Below are 17,031 nucleotides of genomic sequence, written 5' to 3'. Positions count from 1 at the left end.
GTCCCAAGACCAGTGGGCCAGACATCTGACACCTTTGCTGCGCTACAAAGCGCTTGATGCCTTCGCAGAATTGCCTGCGGAGAAGGATAATGATTATGCTGCTATAAAAGACGCTATCATTACTAAGTACCAGCTGACGCCAGAAGCCTATCGGAAAAAGTTTAGGGCCTGGCAGAAAAAGTCTTCTGATTCGTACCGAGATGTGGCCAGCAGCTTGCTCACCACACTCCGCCAGTGGACGCTAGGCCTCACCAAAGGGTCTTATGGCGTCCTGGAGGACTTGATAGTCCTCGAACAATTTCTGAACATTTGCCCTGCTGATGTACGACAGTTTGTGTTAGAACGCAGGCCGGCTTCAGCCACTGTCGCTGCAGACCTTGCTGAGACTTTTGCAACTACCCGGGTGGCTGATACCCGCAGAACTGTCCCATCCAGCTGGAGAGGAGGTCAGCCCAATACCTCGGCAGACCCTCCTGCCCCTGTGAGCCGTCCGCCACAGAGGCCACCCAGCGCAGCTGCTGCACCCAGGCCTGCAGCGCCTGGAGAGGTCACCTGTCACTACTGCCGCCAGCCCGGACACATGAAATTCGACTGTCCGGAGCGGAGACAGACACCACCAGCACCTGGATCATCTGCATCACCTGCACCTCACCCACAGCAGAGGCAGCCCGCCAGCGAACCACAGCCTGGATCATCCGATTTTGTCCTGTTTGCCCGCGGAAAGGAAATCCGCGACCGAACCGACCAGCAGCAACTTGTTAGAGTGAACGGCAAAGTTGTCACCGGATTCCGAGACACCGGAGCTGACATCACGTTAGTTCACTCACACCTTGTGCCAAAGGAGAGCATCAGCTCCAGCCGATCCCTTGCCCTTACTGGAGTAGAAGGCACCCTTTTTCACATAGCCCACGCCAGAGTGAAGCTGGATTGGGGAGTGGGAGGGGTCCAAGAAAGGGTTGTTGGGGTTATGAAGGATCTCCCAGTCCCTGTGTTGCTAGGGACTGATTTGGGCAAGCTTGTGTCCTACTATGAACCTGCCACGACCGCCTTGTCGCTCACGGAAGGAGACGGACTCTCCACCCACCACCAGGTACTTTATACACTTGGGGGAGCACCAGGGGGAGGTGGGTTGAATGTGCCCAGTTCAAGGGTACCAGGTTCAATAGTGCCTGCTTCAAAGGCACCTGAGTTTGAGGTACAGACTGTCTGTTGTGATGATGCTGTAACTGTACCTGAGTCTCCTGTACAACCTGTCTGTAATGAAAAAATGTCTATACCTGTCAATGTCATTACTGCATGCAATGATGATCTGAGTAATGTCCGTCTGTGCCATTCTGACAGTGTACCTGTGCTAGCAATACCGCGCAGCTGCACTGCTCAGAACCCGAGCTCAGAACAGGTGGAGGGGGTTCCGGCCTCCTCCCCCTCCTCTGACCGCAGGGATGAGACCTTTCAGCCGCTGGCCTCGTGTGACATGAGCCAGTTGGCTGAAACTGACAGCGCCGTATTCTCAGCCGCACTACAAAGTGACCCAAGCCTGGAGGTGCTCATGCAGCAAGCCGCTGAGCCCCTCGCAGACGGGGCCGCTTTCAAGGTGTACTGGGAAGGTGGGAGACTGTACAGTGAGTCTGCACAGCCCCCTACAGGTAGATCCCACGCGAATACCAAATGGCTTGTGGTCCCGAGTGCGTTCAGGGGACATGTGCTGAAATCCGCACATGGTAATCCTCTGACAGGGCACTCAGGGGTCCGCAAGACACTCGCCGGTATTCGGAACCAGTTTTATTGGCCCCGGATGAACAGGGATGTAGCAAACTACTGCAGGGCATGTGCCGTCTGTCAGGAGCTGGGAAGGTCCAGGGATTCCCGCGGGGTTCCCTTAGGTCCACAGCCACTTAGCAGGGGAACCCTGCGTGGGCTGGCTGTTGACCTAACCAACCCACTGCCCGTTGTCAGCAGTCCCGGCAGACACCACGTCCGACTGCAGTGGCGCAAACGCCCTGTCCAGAACGGTCCATGTTGGGTCAACCCTGAGGGTAGCAGACCGCGACCGGTCCAGGGGAACCGAGCCACAGGCTCCAATAGGTTTTCCCGCCGTACCGGCAACTTGAGGCCCGTCAGCCAGGTTAGCGGCGCCGCCACACATCTTGCGGATGAGTGGCTGAGCCGCGGACAAGGGGGAGGGCTGTCACGGACGGTTGCGGGGACGCAGGCGCGTCCTGGCACCGCCCGTGAAGTAAAGAACGATCGCACTCGATTCCTGCATCGATTGCGCTTCAGACAGTATCCCTCAGCTAAGACAGATTCCCCAGCTGTTCCTAAGCTACAGTGACAGCCTGGGGGGAAGCTGTTAATTAGCTGGGACATATTCCCTGTGGAAGGCACAATTTCCCTTTTGGCTCTGGGAACCAGGTGACACTAGCTGATCTCATGGAGATGTTAATTAACAAACCAGGAGTCTTTTCAGAGCCAAGGAAGCTAAACCCAGCAGGGGGCAGACTTAGCGGAACCATTCAGCCAGGATAGGGAAACATAGAGTTATGATCTTTATGCATGTTTTAGAAGTACCATACATCGGAGAAATGTGAAAGTTATATCATTCTGCTGGTCCGGAGCTTGTGAGTGTTTTGATATTAAATTTGGGCCCCTAGCCTAACCAGAACGCTGGGAATTCCACCGTTTTGTAACCGGGCATGCAAACATGCCCAAGTTTGATATCATATTAATCGGTAGGTTCTGGGGATCGAGAATATGTAATTATTATCTGTGTGCCGGCCGCGCAGGTCGGCCTAGGGAACCTGTCAGGATTATGAGTTTGCTAAAGCCCCTGCCCACATGTGATTACCATAGTCCGGCCTGGAGGGCCGACTCTGGAAGCCCGCCTCTGAGCTCATCTCCATTAAAAGTGAATGAGCTGCCTGAGAAGATCTTCCTCCCTTGACCATCTTCATGACAATCTGCTGCCAGCCAGAGGACATAGGGCTGGTGGCCATTTTGCTGACCCATCTGAACAAAGAACTCTAAGAACTTGAAACCGTTTTGCTTGAACTTGATTGGAAACCAGAACTCTGATTTTTCCCACAAACAGGACATCTTTCCAGGAACTAAGTATTTTTCTCCCTTCTTTTATTTTTCATACTGGCTATTACTGTTTAATAATTTGTCTGTATATATTAATTATTTATATTGCGTGAATAAACGACTTTCTCCAAGTCATTCACTTTCCGCTACCCTGCTTATCAGCACACACACAGAAATGATCCCGGGTCTCTGAAGATACGCTACTGTTTGTTTGTTGTTGGCTAGACAGAATATCGTGTGTTTAACCGTTTTATTCGCAGGATTAGTCAGTCAGTTAGTGGGCCCCACGGTCCCATAGTAACCGCGGTGGTGGCAGTTTACTCTGAACCAGTAGGTGACGTTGTAATTACCCGTGTCTCACAGGCTCCCTTCTGAGTTGTCTGCGGCTAATTCTTAACGGTTCCTGCGCATTGACTGCGACCAGAGTTCGCACGATCTGTGCGCTGGCACCGTTTAGAAGGCTAAGTGCGGTCAGCCACTGAGGGCTCCTGTGACAGAGGCAGAAGGGAGATTAGGTTTCTTTGCTCAAGATGCAGATAAGCCTGCCTCTGTGTAATGTTTACAAACAACATGGCGGCTGAAATAATCATATTCGATTGAAGATGTTTGCAGCTAGATTTGTTGTGTAAACTATCTAAACTTTAGATAAGATATATAGAGAAGTTACTTGTTATAGTTAGTTTTTCATCTCGGATCCGCTTTTGCAGAGTGTGTACTTAGTGTCTTACATTTCCTGCTGAGATAAGTTTCTGGGATAGCTGCTTTCACTATTGCCACGCCGTGAGAGTGAAAGAGAGATACCCCCGTTTGTATTTGGAGAGATTAGCCTGTCTAATTCCCCCTCATCTGTGACTAATCACAAGTTGTCATTTGATCTCCGCCCAGGAATCTCCTCTGCCACAGCAGAGCAGCTAACTTGTAAACACAGGATGTTAACCCTATGTCTGTTTCCATGAAAGCAGAAAGTAGACGCTCTGCAGATTTATTGCAGGATTTGTATCAGCTGTAACAAAGAAACGTTTTTCTTTAAAGGTTATTATGCTGTTGCATATCTTTTAGAGCAGAGAGGAAGTTCTGTGTTTAGGTCTGCTATAATAATTTTGGGAATGGAGATGAAAAGGAGAGCCTAAAAAACAGAACTTTCTGGTTAAGCCTGACTGGACCTACTCATCCAACCTACCTCTGAGGTCTGCAGGCAGCTTAGATTAGGAGTTCATGAGTTAAAGAAAATCTACTCCCTCCTGACCCTCCTCAACAAAAAACATTTGTTCAAAAAAATACAGTAACCCTAAAGGTGCCCATACATCTAGCCATTTTGGCGGCCGATTGACCAATAGACAGATCTCTCTCTGATTGAAGAGAGATCTGGTGGCCGTCATAAACGGCTGACAGATTCCTGATCAAATTAAGCATGAAATCTTTTGGCAATCATCACCCCTGGCCTCTGTCCCACTCCCACCCTAATGTACATGTACCCCACCCACCACATTAATACTTTACCTGTCAGGTGTCCGCCGTGGTGTCCGGACTACTCTTTTAGGTTTGTGCCCCACATGGTTGCCGGCACATTGTGACAGGTAAAGTATTAAAGCAGGAGGATTAGACATACTATGTCAGAGAAAATAAAAACATATATGAGTAGATAAATACTTGATCTACTTATATAACACATGTATTGTACTGTCCACGTTTTGATTTCAGTGAATGTTATATAGTAAATGAAGAGAATTCTGTTGCTGGTGGGAACCATGTCTTGATGTCATTTCTTCCCTTAACTTTTTTTTCTTTTCTCCTCCAATCGCTGAGTCACCTCTGACTTGCTTGTAAACACATGTGAGCATAGGATCGTGTTTCAGCTAGGCAGGGAAATAAAGGGAAGAGGAGGAATATATATAGATAAAAAGAAGCTCCAGCATGCAACTGAATGGCAATGGTTATTAAAGGGCCAGTGCTCCTAAAGTAGGTGATAACTCCAAACCATAACAGCAGAAAATGTTATGAAAGTTTTGAATGCAGGATTAGCATCTTAATCACTTTCTGTCGCGTTTGTCCGATTATCGCATGCCATTACCACCGCGCACCAGATCGAGCATGTCGGCCTGACATCTTGCAGCATGTCTGATCCATACAGTCGTGTTAACTGTATGGATCAGACATGCTCAAAATGTGTTATTTTGGCCTGAAATCGGGCATGATCTTGGGTGGCAGCTATTTTTATCCAGTTTAATCGGATGGTCGATCGACCACCAAATCTATAGATGTATGGGCACCTTGAGAGGTTCATTTATATAGTGCATCCTTTTTTTTTTTATTGCTTTACAGTCAAAGGTTAAAGGAAATCCATTTGATTTTGAGCAGATTTGGGAACAGAGGCAATTGACTCTCTGGAAGTACATTTGCATTGTTGGGTTACAGCTTACAGGAAGGTGCCTGAGCACAGAGAGGGTCATTATGGCCAGGCTTGGGTGGTCTCTTCCTTCCATCTGGAGTGCTTGTTCTGGGAAATCCTGCACTTATCTGCCAATTAGACAGCTGGACAATGGCTCGAGTCACATGACTGATGGGAAGTGCTGTGAGTAACTCACTTTACAGGAATCAGACTGCTGGTTACTCTGGTAATGCCCAGATTGAGTGTTGTCTACACACAAAGCTGTATACACTAGATAGCAAGATGTTTTAAATCAGGATAATTAACTAGATAGGATTGTGTAACTATGTACTCTGGTGTGATCTGAGCCATGGTGGGAAACCCTGCCTGTGTACCGATGAAGCTACCTACACATTACACGATACAATTTTCTGTTAGATTTACCTGCCAGATCGATTTTTTCCAACATGTACAATCTTAATTTTCTGATCGATTTCCATTCACTTCTATGGAAAACGATCAAAATTAAGATTCGACATGTTGGAAAAAATTGTGTCTTCTGACATTGCCAAAAGCGATGCCTAACTGCCTCTCCCACCGATGCTTAACCCTAACCGACTCCCCCCCCCACACACACACACCAATGCCAAACCTTAACCTACCCTCCCCCCCACCCCCCACCAGTGCCTAACCCTAACCAATTCACCACCTCAGAATTAGAATCTGTAAGGAAGCGTGGAAGAGCCGCCGCCATGAGCCAGCGGTCGGCGGCTCTTCCCGCATACAGTGGCCGCACACACGGGGAGGCAGCCGCCTCCTCCCAGCGTGAGGCGGCTGTCCCCGTGGAGAGGCAGGCGGAACGCGGAGAAGCCGCCGCGTTAGACGCGGCGGCTGGTGCACACTTCCCCGCTGCGGAGACTCCGCAGAGCGGGGCTGGGACTCGTAGTCCCCCAGAGTTCAGAGTGACGCGCGCGCACTCAAGGGAAACTTATGACACTCTGAGGGGAGTCAGCTGACCAGGCTGGTCAGCTGACCCGGACTCTGCACCTCATTGGCCCATCACTGAGGGAGGTGCTGGGGGAATACTTGAGTATATATACTGCCGGCTGGTCACTTCTCTGGCGTCTGGCGTTGCGATCACACACGTGGGAGCACCCAGATCCGTAGTTAGATCCTGAAGTGTGCCGGGACCAGCTGGAGCTGTAATCCTACACTTAGCTAGATATTTGATAGCCAAAGTACTAGTTTGATTGTGATTATATGTTATGACCTATTGCCTGTTTCGACCATTCTCCTGAACCCTGATCTCGTACCTCGATATTACTGATTCTCTGTTGCCGAACCCCGGCTCATACCTAGACTCTGTTTTCTGCCTCCTGATTCTGTACCCCGATTATATCTGATACCCAGTTGCCGAACCCTGCCTGTACCTTGACTCCGCCTTTGCCTGCTGTACCTGTACTTTATCTGTCCGTGTGTTACGACCTGGCTTGTCCGACCTCGAGAACCGACCTCACGATTGGAGGCGGTTCCCTGTCCTGTTAGTGACACTTCTTCCTGAGTGTCACTCTTGGACTTTCCTTCCCATTGTCAGTCTGACTCCTCCCGTCTTGGAGAGCTCAGATCTGCGGAAGGTATTTGTGCAACACTCCTTGCTGCACTGAGGCTTGTCCTCTGTTACTGTTACACCAATCACTACACTCTACTCAGGTGAACAGAGGTTAGCCAGTATATTGGATTATCGGTGATACTGCAGATCACATATAATCTGGTATACGTCTGTATTTCCCGTGACGCTGCAGGTCACCGGTAATCAGATCTCTCTGTGCTTCACCGATCGTTACAGAACGCCAGACCAAAAAATACTGATGGAACGCACTGATCCTCTGACTGTGCTTGCCACTTCGGTGGACAGCATTCATCAAGCACTAGGCCAGCACAAAGCCTTAATTGATGCCTTATCAGGCTCTGTGAGAACCCTCCAGACATCAGTTGATTCAGTGCGATCCCCTCCTAGTGATGACATCCGTATGCCTGTCCCTGATAAGTTTTCCGGCCACAAGTCTGACTTCCGGAATTTCAGGAGTAGAGTGTTGTCATATTTTGAGTTAAGGCCCCGATCCTCGGGGACTGAGACCCAACGGGTCATTTTCATTAAAACTTTGTTGACTGGAGACTCCCAGTCGTGGGCATACAACCTGCCCGCTACCGATACTGCCTTGACCTCAGTGGAGGAATTCTTTAAGGCCATGGCCATAATCTACGACGACCCTGACCTTGCTGCATCCTCAGAGCGGAAGCTCAAACTCTTATGGCAAGGCAGAGGGTCGGTCGAGGATTATGCGGCAGAGTTCCGTAGGTGGTCGGTCACCTCGAGATTTGATCATTTTGCCCTCATGGACTACTTCCTGTCTGGGTTGTCGGAAGAGGTTTCCGACCTAATGTTGACCGTGCCCGAGCCCAAGACAGTTGACGAGGCCATATCGTCGGCCATTCGAGTAGATCGCAGGCTACGCCATCAGAGGCAGGCTAGGAGTAGTCACCGGGTCAGGGTGACTTCGTACACAGTACCGGCTGTTGCATCCCCAGTAACAACAACTCCGCCTGTCTCGACCTCTCCGGCCTTGCCTCCACCAGAGCCAATGCAAATTGGTCGATCAAAACTGACCCAGGTGGAGCGGAGGAGGAGAATGACGGAACAACTGTGCCTATACTGTGCAGAGGCAGGGCATAGGGTGCGAAACTGTCCTAACAGGTCGGGAAACGGGTCTGCCTAGGAGTAGTGGGGGGTGACACCCTAGGCACACAGTCCTCACCCCTTAAGGAGAAAAAACTGCTTCTCCCCTGTACGATTACATGGGAGAATAAGTCAGTAGCCACTGAAGCATTTATTGATTCCGGCTCAGCGGCTAATTTTATGAATCTTGCATTTGCTCAGAAGTTGGGTATTCCCCTCATTCCAGTGAATCCCCCCATTCAGGTCACGGCAGTGGACGATTCCCCGCTGCAACGGGAGCGCCCACTGTCACAGACTCCGGAGGTGAAAGTCACCATAGGGGTACTGCATGGGGAACTATTACGTTTTTTTGTGTTACACATGTCCACCTCCACCATTATCCTAGGCATGCCGTGGTTGCAAACCCATTCGCCGCAAATAGACTGGGCCACGGGGCAGTTAACCTCCTGGTCACCGCATTGTTTCCAACAGTGTTTGGGAAAATTGACATTGGGGCAAACCAAAGTTCAGGTGGGAGGTGTGCCAGATCAGTACTCTGAATATGCCGACGTATTTTGTCCCAAGGCAGCTGACAAACTGCCCCCACATCGGCCATTCGACTGTCCCATCGATCTCCGTTCAGGTTGTGTACCTCCCCGGGGCCATCTGTATAATTTGTCGGGACCCGAGAAAGTGGCCATGGGAGAATATATTCGTGAGAACCTAGCCAAGGGCTTCATTCGGCCATCTCGGTCACCCGCCGGGGCAGGGTTCTTTTTTGTTAAGAAAAAAGATGGGGGCTTACGGCCATGTATCGACTACCGTGGGCTTAACAAGATCACAGTGAAGAATCGCTACCCGTTGCCCTTAATAGATGACCTTTTCACACAGGTCACGGAGGCTAGGATATTCTCGAAACTGGATTTAAGGGGGGCATACAATCTTGTGCGGATCAGAAAAGGTGACGAATGGAAAACGGCCTTCAATACTCCGGACGGGCATTACGAGTACCTGGTGATGCCCTTTGGGTTATGTAATGCCCCGGCCGTTTTTCAGGAACTTATTAATGAGGTCTTTAGAGAGGTGTTGGGGAAGTTCGTTTTGGTTTACCTCGACGACATTCTTATATTTTCTAACAATCTTTCTGATCACAGAACTCATGTCAGATGGGTATTGAACAAGCTGAGGCAGAATTTATTATATGCTAAGTTGGAAAAATGCATTTTCGAGGTCACGTCGGTAGCTTTCCTGGGATATATAATCTCTACCTCGGGCCTGTCTATGGACCCTGCTAAGGTCTCCGCGGTCTTGGAGTGGCCGCAGCCGGTGGGGTTAAAGTCCTTACAACGCTTCTTGGGGTTTGCAAACTACTATAGAAGGTTTATTAAGGGGTACTCTACAGTAGTTGCACCCCTCACCAGTCTTACAAAGAAGGGGGCAGACACCACTCACTGGTCTCCCGAGGCCGTACAGGCATTCACCACTCTAAAAAGATTGTTCTGTTCGGCACCCATATTGAGGCATGTGAACACTTCTTTTCCATTTATAGTTGAGGTAGACGCCTCAGAAGTTGGAGTGGGGGCTGTGCTGTCTCAACGTTCAGGTCTTCAGGGGAGATTACACCCGTGTGCCTATTTCTCCCGAAGGTTCTCTCCGGCAGAGAAAAACTATGATATAGGCAATAGGGAGCTCCTTGCCATCAAATTAGCCTTCGAAGAGTGGCGTCATTGGCTGGAAGGAGCGGAGCACACGATCATGGTTTATACCGACCACAAGAATCTCGAGTACATCGAGGGGGCTAAAAGATTAAGCCCCCGACAGGCTCGATGGTCGTTATTTTTTTCGAGGTTCACATTCTTGATTACATACACTCCTGGTAGTAAGAATACCAAGGCAGATGCACTCTCTAGGTGTTTTGAACCAGAAACAGCACAGCCCTCTGTTCCTGAGACCATTGTTCCACGGAAGTTGGTGCTAGCCGCTACCGAGACTTGGGAGAACTGGAAGGAAACTTTGGGTCCTTTCCAGCAGGATGTCCCAGAAGGAAAACCTGAGGGGGTTTTGTTTATCCCGCTGCCCTTTCGGCTCCAGATCTTGGAGTTTGTTCACTCACACAAGAATGCGGGACATCCTGGGGCATCTAGGACGCAAGATCTCGTGGCAAGGTGTGCGTGGTGGCCCTCTGTGGCAGCCGACTGCAAGGAGTTTGTCAGGGAATGTGCGGTGTGCGCAAAAAGCAAGCCCTCCCAGCTGGCGTCTGTTGGTACCCTACAGCCTTTGCCCACCCCGAGTGAGCCATGGACCCACTTGTCCATGGATTTTGTGGGGGAGCTTCCGAGGTCGGAGGGCATGTCGGTCATCTGGGTGGTAGTCGACCGCTTTAGTAAAATGGCCCATTTCGTGCCCTTGAAAGGACTCCCCTCGGCCCAGGAATTGGCCGACCTGTTCATCACTCATATTTTCCGGTTGCATGGCATTCCGGAGGACATAGTTTCCGATCGGGGAGTCCAGTTTGTCTCAAAATTTTGGAGGGCATTCTGTCACCAAATGGGCATGGGACTGTCATTTTCGTCGGGTTACCACCCACAGACTAATGGCCAAACTGAGAGGGTCAACCAGTCTTTAGAGCAATTCTTACGATGTTACGTGGCTGAAGCGCAGAATGATTGGGTTAAATTCTTACCTTACGCAGAATTTGCGCACAATAACTTAAAGAGCTCTTCCTCGGGGTTCTGTCCGTTCCAGATAGTGACCGGGAAGTTACCTAAGTTTTCCCCGTTGCCGGTTGCGTCCAGTCCGTTCCCAGCCTTGGAGGCCTGGCAGAGGACATTTAGGGTCATGTGGAGGACCATAAAAGACAACCTTGTGAGAGCATTTCAGAGTCAGAAAAGTCAGGCTGACAAGAGACGCTCGTTAGAGTGGAAATTCCAACCAGGAGATTTGGTTTGGGTATCAACCCGTCACCTGACCCTGAAACAACCCTCTGACAAACTTGGTCCCAGGTTCGTGGGTCCATTCCCAGTTACCAGGAAGATCAACAATGTCACATACACCGTTGATCTCCCCACCAGCATGCGCGGAGTAAGGTCTTTCCACGTATCACTTCTCAAACCCGCAGTCCAGGTGGGTCCCACGCCTCCTCCTCCTGTCTTAGTCGATGCCCAACCCGAGTATGAGGTGGAAAAAATCATAGATTCACGTACTGTACAGAACTCGGTGCAGTATCTCGTACATTGGAAAGGTTACGGCATTGAAGAGAGGCAATGGGTACCTGGGAACCGCATGCATGCGGATGAGTTAGTGAGGGAATTTCATACTGTACATCCAGAAAAGCCTGGAAGGAGTTGTCCGGAGTCCACTCCTCGGGGGGGGGGGGGGGGGGGGTACTGTAAGGAAGCGTGGAAGAGCCGCCGCCATGAGCCAGCGGTCGGCGGCTCTTCCCGCCTACAGTGGCCGCACACACGGGGAGGCAGCCGCCTCCTCCCAGCGTGAGGCGGCTGTCCCCGTGGAGAGGCAGGCGGAACGCGGAGAAGCCGCCGCGTTAGACGCGGCGGCTGGTGCACACTTCCCCGCTGCGGAGACTCCGCAGAGCGGGGCTGGGACTCGTAGTCCCCCAGAGTTCAGAGTGACGCGCGCGCGCGCACTCAAGGGAAACTTATGACACTCTGAGGGGAGTCAGCTGACCAGGCTGGTCAGCTGACCCGGACTCTGCACCTCATTGGCCCATCACTGAGGGAGGTGCTGGGGGAATACTTGAGTATATATACTGCCGGCTGGTCACTTCTCTGGCGTCTGGCGTTGCGATCACACACGTGGGAGCACCCAGATCCGTAGTTAGATCCTGAAGTGTGCCGGGACCAGCTGGAGCTGTAATCCTACACTTAGCTAGATATTTGATAGCCAAAGTACTAGTTTGATTGTGATTATATGTTATGACCTATTGCCTGTTTCGACCATTCTCCTGAACCCTGATCTTGTACCTCGATATTTCTGATTCTCTGTTGCCGAACCCCGGCTCATACCTAGACTCTGTTTTCTGCCTCCTGATTCTGTACCCCGATTATATCTGATACCCAGTTGCCGAACCCTGCCTGTACCTTGACTCCGCCTTTGCCTGCTGTACCTGTACTTTATCTGTCCGTGTGTTACGACCTGGCTTGTCCGACCTCGAGAACCGACCTCACGATTGGAGGCGGTTCCCTGTCCTGTTAGTGACACTTCTTCCTGAGTGTCACTCTTGGACTTTCCTTCCCATTGTCAGTCTGACTCCTCCCGTCTTGGAGAGCTCAGATCTGCGGAAGGTATTTGTGCAACACTCCTTGCTGCACTGAGGCTTGTCCTCTGTTACTGTTACACCAATCACTACACTCTACTCAGGTGAACAGAGGTTAGCCAGTATATTGGATTATCGGTGATACTGCAGATCACATATAATCTGGTATACGTCTGTATTTCCCGTGACGCTGCAGGTCACCGGTAATCAGATCTCTCTGTGCTTCACCGATCGTTACAGAATCATCTTTATTCTGCAAGTGCGACAGGTGACGCCCATAATTGTTTGTGGTACACACAGCAATTAACATAGTGCAAATAACAACACAATAACATATGACATCACATGTGACACAGTGCCACCAATGGAAGACTAACATAAGGTGTATGATATAGGTGCAATATGCTAGCACCCCAGAGATGCTGGAGGTGAAGACCAGGAGGTTACATTTGGGTGGGGGGTTGAGTTCAGCAGGAGCACTGCTTAGGGTAAGAATGTGCAACTGTGCCTGGAGGTATTGGTGGGGTTGATCTTGTAGTGTTGGCTTGAGGGAAGGAGGGGGACTGCCAGGATGGGAGGGGTCAAGCGTTATCCTGTTGGCCCTGGACCTCATTCTAGATGTGTGGAGGAGGTCCAGCGGTGGCCCAATGATCTTCTTGGCGGAACTGACTACTTTCTGGAGTTTGTACCTGTTGCTTGCATTTGCCCCTGTGTACCAGACGATGGTGGAAGAGCAGAGGACAGATTCAATGGTGGCAGTAAAGAAACTCGCGTGTTTACATTTCGCCTGCGAGCCACGATCAGAAGCTCACAGGCTGTTCACGGAACCCCCCCCCCCCCCCCGCCGTGAACTGACATGGAACGGCCGCTCGAGCGGCAGTTCCATGGAGATCCACAAACAACCAGCTGCCACCTATCGGCGTTGGCTGGTCGTTAAGTGGTTAATGTATGTTTTCTTTTCAATTGACAAATTCCTGATTCGGCAGGGTACAAAATTCCACTTGATTAATCTAGAAAAAAATAATAGTCCCAAAAAATTGTTACAAATTAAAATAAAAATTTGAACTATTCCAGTCCTTCTAATATCGTCCACAAGTGCTGACGGAAAACACAATCTAATTAGACATTTTTGCCTAATTTGGGCAAAAAAAAAAATTGTATAGTGTATGGCCAGCTATAGAGAGCATCCGGCAACAGAAAACTTCCATCCATTCATCAGGGAGACAAAGATCTAATGCTAGGTACACATGATGCAATTTTGTGACAGATTTACTGTCAGATCGACTATTTCCAACATGTCCGATCTGATTTCTGATCGATTTTCAACATGATTTTCCATTCACTTCTATGAAAAATTGAACGGAAATCAGATCGGACATGTTGGAAATAATTGATCTGACAGTAAATCTGTCCGAAAATTGCATTGTGTGTCCCTAGCATAAAGTGTAGAGATTAGTTGGTCCTACATAAGATGTTGTGGAATAAGGGGGTCGCTTGCACAGCACTCCTCTCTGGGTGGCTACTACAGTATGCTCTGGACACTTTAAAATAAATGCTGTGGGTAAAGGGAGGAAAGAGGAGAAAGACCGGAACTGCTGTTTCTTGCTCTTTAATGGAGGCTTGCTTGCTTGAAAAAAATCACTTGACCAATAGACGTACCAGTAATAAAACAGTTCACATGCAAGTGGGGTGATCAGTAGCGTGGGTTCCAGGTGCTTGAAGCCAGACGGCCCTGTCGCTGATCTTCCAGGGGGCCATGCTCAGCGACTGGGGACAACAGAACACCGAGGGAAGCCTCAGTAGGATCCGGGGGCTTCCCTCTCTTTAGGTAAGTAGCTCAATTTGTACCCGAGATTCAGGCTTAGGTACACTTGAAGTTTGTCATTGCTACCATTGGCAATGCCAATAAAATGTATGTACTTATATAGCAGTGACACCACAGCACATAAATCATGTCACTCAGAGGAGCTTGCAACCAAATGCCTAACACGGTCATCTGTCCCTATCATAGTCTAAGGCAATTTTTTCTTTTTGTGTGTGTATTGATTGTATTATTGCAGTAAATCTAAAAAAGCTGAAATACCATAATCACAGCACCTCTTTGCTGGCAAAAAAAACCAGTGCGAAACTCAATCTCAACTACAACAAAGTATATTTCTGTAAATGTTTTACTGATATTCTTTCTTTTAACTTTAGGTCTCATCGTTGACTCGGCCTTCCTCGAGAGGAACATCCATCCATGGCTGTCAATAACTGCACCGTTTCCTACTCTCATGTCCAAATTACCTACCTGGCTCCAGTATACGGAGTGGAGTTTTTCTTGGCCGTGTTGGGTAATGGTTTTGCCATCTGGCTGTTGGGACCTCGAGGGTCGAAGAATCGTCATGCTGGCATTATCTTTTCTCTCAACCTTGCCGTGAGTGACCTGGCCTATGCTTTGTCCTTGCCACTCCTTGTAGCATATTATGCCATGGGCAAGAGATGGGTCTTTGGACTTGCTCTGTGTAAAGTAGAAAGGTTTCTCTTCAACTGTAATCTGTATGGAAGCATCTTCTTCATCACTTGCATCAGTTTGAACCGCTGTATTGGAGTTGTGTACCCATTTTATGCCAGGGGTAGGGTGGAAAGCAAGCATGGCAAACTGGTCAGTGTGGCCGTTTGGTTTGTAGTTGCTGCGATTTCTTCTCCTGTGTTCTATTTTTCAACCTTAGCTGTAGATTCCAAGACACAAGCCACGGAGTGCATAGGAACAGCTGAAAGCAGCAAATTACCGTTGTACTTGCCATACAGTCTGTTTCTTGCATGCTTCGGTTGTGGCCTTCCATTTCTAGCCACTCTTCTGTCTTATATTGCCATTGCACGAGCTGTGTGGAAGAGCCACGGGCTGGAGTCACGAGAAAAAAGGAAAGTAGTGACCATGGTCATTGTGGTGGTGGCACTATACTCCATCTCCTTTTTGCCCTACCACATCCTGAGGAACCTCAACCTTGTCAACAGAAAGAAGCATATCAGTTCATCTGTGGACTGCAAATGGTCCTCCTACATACATTCTGGTTTTCAGGTCACCCGTGGATTGGTGGCTTTGAACCCTTGTATTCACCCATTGTTGTACACATCAGTGGTGGACAATGTAAGGGAAAAACTTGGCTGCTGCAAGAGACAAGAAGAAGAGAAACCAGACGAGACTATTCGACTTTGATCTCGATATAGTTAGAACTCTGTCAGCATCAGGACTCCACATCTACAAGAGCTGGAAAGACATTAAAGGGAAGCAAATGAGATGTGAGGAACAAAGATATGAAAGACAATATGGCAAAAAAAAAAAAAAAATCATGATGGGATCAGTGTGGTTAATGTAACAGAATATAACCAAGATGAAGGAGAACTTCTTGGTAAAATAATCTGACTGTTGTGCAGCCACATGCAGGGCCGGATTTGTACTTTTCACCGCCCAAGGCCAACTATACCTTCTGTATGGTTGTCTCTGCGTGCTCCAATGAGAATTCTACTTACATCATTGGATGCCACAGACAATAACTATTTTAGTAGTACGCATATAAATTATAAATTTTGTTTTCCTTAAGAACTTTTATGTTATGTTTGCCATCTCATTAATGATGCACCCATTGTGTCACCATGAGTTAGGCTGATGTGTACCTGCAAGATAGAGCTTACAGGTCTTGCAGGGACAACACAAGTGCAGGATAGAGAGTTCAAAGGTTAAAGCTGTCCATATAGATAGGGATGGCTGCATAGAACAGCTTCACTGCCCCTCACTCAGCCGCCCCTAAATTTCTGGTGCCCTAGGCCATGGCCTATGTGGCCTTGCCAGAAATCCGGCCCTGGCCACATGTATTTTTAAATGACCAATGAGCCAGTGTCTATATATTACTTGAATACTGTGTATTAAACACGCTCAGTACACGCCTTTGTTCATCAGCTTCTGAGCTGTTCTGCCTTGACAAAGCTCAGAACAAAGAGGCCATGCGTAAATTGTACTCACTTTGTAGAATTGAGCATTGAAAATAAATGCATCTTCTTGATAAGAGACTCCTGGCTGGACCATTTTTAGCAGATACAAATAAGAAGGCTATTTTGGTGAGATTTTAAAAGGTACCTAAAGTGGATTTAAAAAAAAAGTCTGGATGCTTCCTTCAGAAGTTCAAGTCCTCTGGATTGTCCTAAGGTAGTGATCTGCAAACTTGGCTCTCCAGCCGTTAAGGAACTACACGTCCCACAATGCATCTGCCTTTATGAATCATGCTTGTGGCTGTCAGACTCCTGCAATGCATTGTGGGACTTGTAGTTCCTTACCAGCTGGAGAGCCAAGTTTGCAGATCACTGTCCTAAGGCTTACTGGATCCTCAAATAGCTTACCGTTCCAGCGCAGGCTTCCTCTATAGCTATTCGACTCAAAGGAGTTGAACAAGTTTCTTCTAGCCGTAAGAGCACATCAGGGCTGGCCATGTGTGAGCAAGATCCACACATGCCCAGTAGAATAGGAGGCTATGTTCTACTGGGCATGCACTGATTGTACTCGCACAAGCCCAGTCCAGATGCGCTCGTCCATGACCGGGTGTTTGCCCAGGAGGT

General features: G+C 48.9%; 1 protein-coding gene across 3 annotated transcripts in view; it reads left to right on the top strand.

The window, feature by feature from the left end:
* Positions 1–16,486, top strand: part of P2RY11 (purinergic receptor P2Y11) — a 144,379-nt gene extending 127,893 nt beyond the window's left edge. For all 3 annotated transcript variants that reach the window (XM_068274406.1, XM_068274407.1, XM_068274405.1), the window contains one exon: positions 14,635–16,486. In XM_068274406.1, coding sequence (XP_068130507.1) covers positions 14,678–15,637 — 960 coding nt within the window. In that variant the 5' untranslated portion in view covers positions 14,635–14,677 and the 3' untranslated portion in view covers positions 15,638–16,486. The remainder of the gene's footprint in view (positions 1–14,634) is intronic.
* Positions 16,487–17,031: the final 545 nt, after the last annotated feature.

This window comes from Hyperolius riggenbachi, chromosome 3, assembly GCF_040937935.1.
Source record: "Hyperolius riggenbachi isolate aHypRig1 chromosome 3, aHypRig1.pri, whole genome shotgun sequence".
Lineage (NCBI taxonomy): Eukaryota > Metazoa > Chordata > Amphibia > Anura > Hyperoliidae > Hyperolius > Hyperolius riggenbachi.
This window is presented reverse-complemented; position numbering and strand designations above follow the sequence as displayed.